The following is a 10,788-nucleotide window of genomic DNA, read 5'->3' as shown; positions in this document are numbered from 1 at the left end:
CCTGGCACTTCCCTGCTTCAAGAAGGCATCTCCCAAAACTGAAGCGATGAACAATTTCCTTGAAATACTCTTGATAAGAATATGAAGATTGACAATTTGGAGGCTATAAAAGGTTTTTCGAGAGGGGATTTGACTCCAAGTACATGAAGTTGTTCATTTGGGAGGGGGACATATTTGTCTTAATAAGTTTGTAGAACCAGGAATTACACCAGTAAACTAGTTGTTAGCTGCATAAGAAGAAACTTGAATGAATAAACAACTGAAGAAAGTTGGTTTGGGTTTTGTTTTTTTTTTTTTATTTTATTTTACTGACTGCTTTGTATCAATGACCTCTTAATGTTTATCACATCTGTAAACACCGTTAACAGAAGGCCCATGGAAGTATTTTATAAAGCTAAAGACATCTGTTCTAGTGCATCTAAAATATGATGAAAGCCACAATACCAAATCTTTTGGGATTAACCATATAATTAGCAGAATTAAGCATTTTTCTCTTTCTAGCTATCTGCTTTTTCCTATACCAGGTGATCTTGTTACCATGTAACAAGAAACGAGTTACATGTCTTTTATTCTTCTGGAGCAACACAGAAGAGAACATAATTTTCAAATAATTTCAGCAGTTTCTTGAATTTCAGATGCAGTTTCTTCCCTGTGATTTGTGCTTTTTATGTACTGTTACTATGTGCATGTACACTGCCCATAGAGGATCTCATCTGTCCCAGGTTTGTTTTCATTCTGGTCACCTGCATGAATATACAGAAAACAAACTGAAACATTATAGCTGATATTTTTAACATTTCCTTTTCATCTGGTTTTAAAAGACTCAGTGAAACATGAATACCATAAGGAAGTTGGTATGAAATATGCTGTCCAGCATACTGTAAACCTAAAGGGAAAATTTTTTATTCCACTGAAGTCACACTGGTATCACTGGTTCTGCTAGCAGTGTAAGCTGTTTTTTTTTCGCCCAAGTAGCAAGAAAATTGCTTGGTGCAAAGACTTGGTGCACAATATTTTCCATTGTAACGTCCTTCCCCACTCTACTCAAACTCTTCTTTTTTTTTTCTTTTTTTTTTCTTTTTTTTTTTTTTTTCATGAAGGAGTTAATTAGCCTGATGTTACATGTGAATGCTGAAGCCCGATATACAGCAGCACAGATCCTAAGCCATCCCTGGGTGTCAGTGAGTAAATTACATTTTACTTGTCTCTAATTTGATATTAAATCTGTAAATCTTACCATTAAAGTGTAGTTTTCAGAAGCAGCAATACCCTTCTACTATGCCCATTTCTGTTTATTGAACCACTAGTCCCATTTCCACCTAAAAGAGAACAGCAGGGGTCTGAAGTTAGCTTCAGCTCTGACAGCACTGTTAGCTTCTGCACTCTGAAAGAATAGAGTGAAGGTTATCACTTCCTGACTGCAATTAGAAGGTGCTGGGGGTTGCTATAACCCTGCTTAAACATAACACGACAGGCAGATGTGTGACTTGGGCATCTTTTTTTGTTATTTCACATTCAACCTAGAAAACAGCCATCTCAAAAATGTGTATGTGGAAGCACTGTTGTGCACTTTGGCATCTTACTTGCTGCAATGCTACTTAAAGTACAATCTCCTGTTTCTTGAAGCACTTCAAGCTTCATGAGAGAAATAAAATTAGCAAATAAAATACCTAATTTAACATAGGCACTAAGCTGATGGCTGCCGGGTCCTTCATCTTGTTGGACAGCAGCAATGGGGAACACCGAAGTGCATTACTTATTGATTTAAAATCAGTTCATTATTAATAAATACTAGGTTTACATGTACATAGTCAGTGTTTATTTCCACACACATTTTAAAAGAAGGACTGAGTATGATCTATGGAGTTCCCTCAAACAAGAGAAGACAACTATAACGAGTGTGTCTATGCATAACAGCTCCTCTCAAACATATTTATGGTACTGTATGGTGTTTCCACACCTAGGACATGATGGACCATTTAAAATGCTGATTTAAAAGAAAGCCAAATGACAAATATCGCTTTTATTTTTAACATTATTTCAAGCATGTTATTTTTAACGTGCTTGAATCAAACTTGCAGCTTGTAATTGTGGGACAAATCAATGGACTGAAAGTATACAGCGTCACATGGCATTTTAAGAAATAGAAGTTCATACATAAAACAGTAGTTGCTACATTCCTTTCCTCTGTAATTTGTCTTAACCCACATCTCATGTAGCAGAGGGCATTCACTTTTGGGCTGCCTGTCTGAACACTTGCTTCGCATTAAAAAGCAGGAAGTACCTGAGGATAATAGAAAACTTCTCTTTTACTCAGTTACATTCAAACATACTTTTGGATTGCTCCTAACTTGAATATTGTGTTTATTCTTATACAGGATGATGCTTCCCAGGAGAATAATATGCAAGCTGAAGTAACAGGTAAACTGAAGCAGCACTTTAATAACACCCTACCCAAGCAAAATAACACATCTGCAGGGGTTTCTGTCATCATGGTAAGAGAAATGAACATTTTTATACACTGATATTTTCCTAACAGTGCTCTATGAGCATGTGTGGTGCAAGAACAGCAAAAGCAAAGCTAGAATAGTCTCTAATTCTAGTCTTTATTTGTGTATAGTGTGGATTGTCTTATCATCGCTTGAGAGCAACCGAGTCTATCACGGTGTGCTAGCTAAGCTATAAAAACAAGCTTTCAAACAGAAACATGTAAACACTAAGTAGTTGTATGTTGAAATGAAGCTTATTAACGATTTGAAATCTTTTATTATAAAAACTAATTTTTTTATCATACTGACCACCTAGTTAGTTAAGTAGGCTCTTCCCCTCTGCCCGACCAAGTATTGCTTGATCTTGAGCATACTGTTGTTCAACACTATGCTTGCCAGGAAACCAGACTCCATTTCAGAAACTTTCTTCATAGTTCGAACATTTACCACATTAATTTTGTCCCAGTCTAACCCCTGCTATGTTTTTTCTGTTCCCTAATGGGGAACTTTCTTCAAAGCATATAAAGGAACCCTGATGACCTATAGTTGAACTTACATAAACAATAATTCCAGAAGGCAGATGTGTGAATCGTGGTATGGAGTTTACTGTTATCAGTACTCAGAACTGCACTTGTAATTGACCACTCACTTTTGCAGAGAATATGCAGCTGCTATAGAGATTAAACTGCCATTCTGTTCTTATTGTCCATTCTTGTCTGATGCAAAGAAGGACACTGCGCACAAAGAGTATCTTCAGTTACTAAAAGAAAAATAAAACCATCTACGGTAGTAACATAACAGTGATTTTCACCCCCACCCCTCCCCGTTAGTATTAATTACTCTCAAAGTCCAGCCCCCTTATGTTAACAAAGAATTGTTCAAATCGAAAGTAGGTAAATTTAAATCATGTTTCTGCATAAATATGTGCTTTGCAAATACATTTATGTGAATTAAATAGGACAAAGATTTAAATGTAGGAAAAGTGGTAACATGAAAATAAAAATGAGAGAAGTCAGAAAATGGATTTCGGATTCATGCTGTTGTCTACATTTCATTTGACAGTTTGACTTGACAGTTTGAGAGGGACTTCAGAGCTTCATTCTTTATACTGTTGAGACTATGGATAAGCCTGAAGCTGAAAACTGGTATAAAATGCACTATATGTAATAAGAGCAATTTTAATTCTAACTCTCAGCCCCTCTCCAACTTGCATGCCACTTAAGCCTGTCTCAGATCTCTGACACAGCGTAGCTTCTGGCTTCTTATTGGCGTGGGTTTTTTCTGATTCTGTTAGCTACTGACATTCCTTCAGCCAGGAAAGTACACCTCGTTAAAATTTTTCATTTTCCCTTTTCCTGCCTTATTTCCTTCTAACAGGTATGGAAGGACATAAATGCATAATTATTTATTTCTGAATACAGCTCCCAGTTATTGCTGAAGGGAAAAGTAACTTCTTGTTCAAAACACTGTAATCTAATGAGGGTTAAGCCCCCAGTTTGTTATTCTTGCCCTGGTTTATCTAGAGCATTGAAATTTAGTTATCTTCATTTAAGAAGTCCTTCACTTGTACTAGCACTCATTGCTTAAAAACATTAAGATTCAGACAACCACAGTATTGTAATTGTCATGTATTGCAGTGCATTGCTGTATCAGTCCACCTGCATATTTAATGGAATCCCTTTTAGCATCATTTCATTCAAATATTGTCATCTGGCCAATGCAGATAATACCATCATGTGGCAGATAAGTAAAACTGCACATACCTACTTCAGTGTTCTTGCACAGGAGACTCTTTCTGCCCCTAAAAGCATGTTGCTGCTAATTCATTACTGATTTTTTTTATCAATTTCAAAATGTTCTGTAAATTTAGATTTGTTGCAATTGTGTTAGTTCTGCTTAAAGTAAGTCTAGTTTCTGTCCCTTGCTTCCTTCCTTTTTCCTCCCTTCCCAATGCCTGCATTGCTTTCCTCTGAGTAGGTCCAAGGCAATGGTACGTACTAACTGCAATGCTTTGTTCTGCTGCACAAAAAATACATGTTCTCCATTTGTAACAAGAAGAAAGGAGAAATAATTCAGCCAGTCTGAAGTGGAAAGAGCTTTACAGCCATACAAAAACAGTAAAGGAAAATCTTTTAAACACTTACAAAAGAGTTTTCTGTATTAAAAGTGATGCATATTTGAAATATTCTAAGCAAACACTGATATAACCAGTTATTTTTTACTTCCTCTATTGGTCTATTCCCCTCAGAGGAATTTTGTGCATGTGTGTATCTTACAATATCCAAAAGCAATTCGAAAAAGATGGGAATCCTATGAAGACAGAACCAAAAAAACAAAACCACTGAAATAAGCATTGTTTCCATTTAAAATAAAAATTTTAATTGTCACTTCAGCCTTTATAGTATCATAAGGCACCATAGTCAGAAGGTAATCAGTCCTAAATCAATAAAAAACATTTTACTTAGCAACAGTAAAATTAAGCCTCCTCTTCAATCTTTTAAAAAAAATAATCCTAAATTGCATTACATAGGTATGTATTGCTATGCGCAAGGTGTCACAGCTATCAGAGGCTGCTGTGAGGACAGCACAGGAGAAAATCACCGCATTTCTTTTCCCTTTTAAATAACTTATCCTGCCACTGAAATAGCAGAAACCTGTTTATCCTGCCACTGAAATAGCAGAAACCTGTTTATTCATGACTTTTTTTTCAGCAAGCAAAGGAGGAAATGCAATCCTGCCAGCATAGCAACTACTTTTATAATGATAAAGTACTGCACATCATACCTAATCTCAAAAACCTAGATACTCGCATGCTCCATTTCCAAAGTCGATTGTTAGGAGCAGAGAATTCAATTGTGTACTATTGAATTTTCTCCTTGTACCTGTATGCATGTATACTAATGTTGTAACTCAATTAAAAAAAAAAAAGAAAAAACCAAAACACAACAACAACAACAACAACAACAAAACACCAAAAAAAACCCCCAAACCATAACACCCTAAATTCAAAATACTTAACCTTTTCTTTTGGGAGCTTTTATACTCAGTACTTTGGTCTGAAAAAGCCTGGCCGGAAGGCCTTGGGCGAAGGAGGGGTATCATAAGACTGCTTCCTACCTCCCCTGCCCCAGCACACAGCCACGCCATTATACAAAATAGAATAGTTTCAGCAGTAGAGTCTGAGTGAGACTGGTTCTAGAACAACCCACCATCCGTATACCTAAAAATTCTAAGTCCTGTATTTGAGAAATTGGAGATACTAGTCCAGCTTTCTTTGCCAAGTCAGGTAAAAGAGAAATTTGAATTTAGATATCCCATAGTGAAATAAGTTTTCTCTACCAAGCTACATGATCAGTTTGGAAAAAAGAGGGTAAGTACCTTATTTCTGCTGTCCTTGATGACTTTGATGCAATAAACCACCTCTGAAAAAAAAAAAAACAACCATGCGAAATTTAACTTGTATCAGAAAACTACATATTTTAGTGAATAGTGTATTAGACAAACTCCACTAAGAATATCTAGAAATGTTCACATTAGTAAACCAAGTCCTCCTGAGCAATCAATCAAAAAAAGAAATTGCTAAAGAAGAGGCAGAGCACTTGACCTTACTTTACAATTAGCACATCCCAGCTCAAAATATGAAGTTCCACATAACAGTGCCGTATAATGCTTACACATTATATAATGCTACATATGCAGGGGGTGCCACAAAGGTGAAACATGTATTTGTGCTCTGCTCCTCAGTTCAAGTGTCTCACATCTGTGGATTACTGTAGAAAGTCCAAGCTGTATGTAACCAGACTAAGTGTACCTTGCACCATTCTATGTAACTGAATAAACTACAAAGAACTTTTAATTAATCTGTATTAACTTAAATTGGTACTAAAACTGGTACTTGAAGATCTTCCAGAAAGTGAACAGTTAAGCCAGGAAGTATATGGATTTATAACGATCAGTATCAGTCTTCAAACTGTGAAACAAGACCAATTACGCTGTCCCTCCAAGTCTTAGAAAGCAATTTTGACATATATTTTTGACACAGGAACTACTAGATTTCCCTCTAGGTCTCTTCAGACATTCCACTAGCAATTACACATTACACTGTGGTTTAATATAACTTGCAGTATCCTTCAGAGGATATGAAATTTGTCGGCTTCAGCGACATATGCCAGACAATCCACCTACTGCACTATAGAGTTCTGAGTTTTCATGCTAACCTGCTACTCTCTTCTCCAGTAAACTAATTTTTAAGTATAGTAGTCGGAAATGATGCATTTTTTGCCACCATGTCAGCTTCATGAGAGGTCATTTGCCCACTCTCAACAATAAGCAGACAAATAGACACTTTGCTTTAAGATAGAAAAAATTATTAGGTTTTCATCTGTCATCTTCACAAACAGACACACTTCTGCACCATGTGGTTTGTTACAGAAAATGTATTATTAAGTTTTCACTAAGCATCATGTGATTCCTTGTGTCTGCAAAAACACAGGTACATAATTTTTGCTAATAGCTAATATGAAGAGTTCCTGCCATATCATAACCACTCATCATTTTTTTTCCACATCAGACTTGCAAGGCAAAAATTTTAAACTCACACCATCATGGCAAACATATGTCTGGAAGATAAGTTTTCCTTATGTTTTCCAAAGTCAGCACCACAAAAATGCTACAATTATATATAAGATTTCTAATGTTATTTCTCCTTTTTTTTTCTGGCTCTAATGCATGCATTTAATGTCTTGTAGATTGTTTTAACCCTTAAGTTAAGACAGGGTTTTGATTTAACTGCTCTTCTCATAGTTTGCCTTGGGTTTTTTGTTTGTTTTTAGAACACAGCTCTAGATAAAGAGAATCAAATTTTCTGCAGCAAGCGCTGTCAGGACTCTGGTGGAGCTGCAATGGAGAAAATTTCTGCAATTACTGCTGCAGCTGATGATCCTCATGTGGCTGGGTCCAAGACCCTCTTCCCTGCTGCTTCTGAGCCACTCAGATCCCCCACGCTCCCTGCCTCAGTGTCTCCCGAGTTTGCTGGGGATCAGCCTGGTGCGTAGGACTGATGAAACCAAATCCAGCTGAGGCTCCCTGCACTCTCGCCACAATTTCTCTTCATTTCACATGACAGTTTGTTTCCAGTTTGCGTGCACCCTCTCGTGGTGAGCCCAAGGCAGGCTCTGTCATGGGAGACTGATGTAATAGCGGGTGAGTGAACATGCTTTTTGAGTGCTCTTTGCCATTGTCTTGAGAACAGCAGTAGGGGAAAGATTCTGGCAATGTTAGATGATTTTTAAGTTATCTGTGTTAGTTTAATTAACATTTCACACAGCCTTGGGCTCTAACTAGACTAACTTATTGTGTAGCTAGCCATATTTTTATATGAGCAGTGAGACAATGAAGAGTTACTTGGCCTCACCTCTGCAAGGAGGCCCCGTTCTGTTCTTCTGATGAGGATTCTCAGAAGAGTGGGAGAGGAAGACAAGGGAAGAAAACTTATATTCACCTTCTATTCTGATGCCTCTATTTTTAGCCAAGTTTCTACTAAACTTGAAGGGGCAAATTTTCACAAAAGATTTTTTAGTGGACTAACTGTAAAATATCATGAGGCAAACATTGGAGACAGAGGGAAGGATGGTTGGTTTTGCATCAAGTTTGTTATCGGACTTGCAGGCGGCAGGGTAGTGTTTAGTTAATATGAATTTAAATAAAGTAACTTGGGATGTAAACATGAGCACTGGACATTTATTTGTAACGAAGACTGGAGTCAAGAAAGCCTTTTTGTTCTAGACATTTTCTATCCTAACTGCAAGTGTCCCATCCACACCTTTCTCCAGGGTGAGACTACCTATTAGATAAAATAAAGTCATATTGGACCTGTGAACGGAAGGCCTGCTGCATTTTATCTAAGGTAGGATGAATGGAGCAGTTCCTAGTTCTAGGGTGAGCTGATCGAGGAGCTACTACAAATAGCTGTCGTCAGCAGCTGTCAGAGGTTTGTCAGTGCTATCCCCCTATTCACCTGGTGCAGGCACTGGAAACAAAGATCGGGGAGCAGCTATCCTTAATCTGGAGTCACAGATAGGTGAGGTTTTATGTTTTCCATAATGCTTAGTTCAATATAGTAAGTATTCAGCTTATTCTTTTCCTTTGCTCGTTCTTACGAATTGGTCATAGTTCATTTTCTTTCTTAGCTATACTTTCTACTAGAATTGTAAAAGAAAGACCTGCAATAAACTTTCTTCATTAAAAAAAAAAAAAAAGTCATTCATTTCTTTGAGAACTCAGTTATTTTGTCAGTGAAAATGTCATCTTATTCTCTCTGGAGAGATTGAACATTTAGGTACCTACCAAAAAGATTTCATAAAATTAATCTGAGGGGGTTGATTCCCATAACCTTTTAGAGTTCATTGACTCCTACGGAAGATGTAGGTAATACATGACTGAACATGAGTGTTTTACCTTTTGAAGAGGCAATTAAAGATCAAAAAGTGCCAATAAATAACTTAAAGTCATGGTACAGCTGAAAGAACTACAGCATCTTGGCAAAAAAAGGCTAGTAAAGGTATGAAAACATATTACGGGTCTTAAATGATGATAAAAAAGTTGGGCTACAACCAGTCATTATGAATTAACTTTGTTACAGGTTCACTGGAGTAAGTTCAAGGTAGTTGGAGAGTATGGGAATGGCCTTTCTATACAATTATGTACATTTATATTTTGGTACAGTGCAAAAAAAAAATGAAGGTAACGCTTTATCCTTACTCAGAACAGAAATTAGCGAGAGTCCATTAGCTAGCCGTGTGTGTGCAGTTGGTAAATTCTGTAACAAGTCTTAGACTAAGCTAAAGAAAGGATGCATAATTTCAGATGGAGCGGGCTAACCAGCAACCTACTGCAAGGAAAAGGAGCCCCCAACAGAGAAGACAGTGACAGAATACTGAATTGGGAGGTTAGTAAAGAGGAAGCAACAAAGTGATGAATTCTGGGTTGAGTTCCGTTTTTTCTAAGAGGATGGATATTCAGCTCTGCAAGGCCTAGATATTTATTTTACAAAGAAAAAACTGTCATGGATTAGCAGAGATACTTAACAAGTTGTGTTCCACAAAACCTCATGCATATATAAAAGAAAGGATGATAATTTGCCTGGTCAACAGCTGCTGGTTCTAAACTATTACCTTGTCTCATGGAAGAAGATAATAAAGACATACATACCCTGAATTCATGTCCCTAAGTTCATGACTGATCAACATCTAAACATTCTTAGACAAGTATTTTGATTCACAGAGCAGAGGCAGTTGATAGACTATGTCAAAACACCTATTTAAAAATAGCGACCACAGCTGGAAAAGATGATCATGTGGCCAACATCATTGGATAAAAACATGGGATAGCTGGGCAAGTTCTTAACTCCATGTATGACCTTAGGAAAGTTATATTACTACTCCATGCCTTACTTTAGTTCCACAGATGTTAAATCTACGGGTGCATAGGTGATATGTTTGTGCTGCTCAGGGTATCACAGTTTAACATAAAAATAAAGATGTGTTGGTTAACACTAAAACACTTAATGAAGGCTCATAAGTATTATGTTTGGTTTGTTATCTACTGCACTTTCATTTAATCCTTCTCTCTTTGTAGAACCATCAGCTGGAAGAAGGCAAAAATAGAAAATTGTAAAACAGACCTATGCTATCTGCCATAAAGGGAAAGAAATGACTACAGAAACTGTAAACTCAAGTTATATGTTTGTCAGAGAACTGTCACCTTTTTTGTTTCATAAAAAGTAGCTGAAATTCATGTACCATTTTTATATATATTGATTAAATGCCAGTTTTTTCAAACACTCAATAGTGACAGCACAACTGCTACCATGCCTACATTTTAAAAAATGGATTATTAAAAAAAAGTCTTTTTAAGAATTCCTGGTCTTTTTAGCTCCTTCGAACGTGAGTAGTTGTTCATATATCCCAATGGAGCCAATTCCTGCAGTGCTAGATTTGAAATCCCAGAACTGAATCTTCCCCTGCTGTAAATCAGCATAACACTAAGTTCACTGAGATTCCCATCAGAATTTACTCTTACAGACAATTACCCCCATTCTTGAACTTATAAAATTAATTACAATAATTGTCAAAATACATTAAGGTGGATAGTGTTTTATGATGATGTTACTTTCATCAAGTATTGGCTCAAGCTTACAGCTAGTGGTTAAGAATATTTATAAAGGTCAGCAAATCTTACTTTGGACTACTTTAGTAAGGAAAGATCTCTTGTTTTGAGATGCAGGCGTAGTTCCCCCCCC

General features: G+C 36.8%; 1 protein-coding gene across 1 annotated transcript; it reads left to right on the top strand.

Annotated features, from left to right (window-relative positions):
• Positions 1-1,107: 1,107 nt before the first annotated feature.
• On the top strand, positions 1,108-7,726 carry LOC104077336 (serine/threonine-protein kinase DCLK2-like). The gene is made up of 3 exons (XM_009578525.1): positions 1,108-1,181; positions 2,379-2,495; positions 7,322-7,726. The coding sequence occupies exons 1-3, from the start codon at positions 1,116-1,118 to the stop codon at positions 7,541-7,543; spliced, it is 405 nt and encodes a 134-aa protein (XP_009576820.1). The 5' UTR covers positions 1,108-1,115; the 3' UTR covers positions 7,544-7,726.
• Positions 7,727-10,788: the final 3,062 nt, after the last annotated feature.

This window comes from Fulmarus glacialis, unplaced genomic scaffold (genome assembly GCF_000690835.1).
Source record: "Fulmarus glacialis isolate BGI_N327 unplaced genomic scaffold, ASM69083v1 scaffold39555, whole genome shotgun sequence".
Classification (NCBI taxonomy): domain Eukaryota; kingdom Metazoa; phylum Chordata; class Aves; order Procellariiformes; family Procellariidae; genus Fulmarus; species Fulmarus glacialis.
Note: the sequence above shows the minus strand (reverse complement) of the source record. Positions and strands in the feature narration are given on the sequence as shown.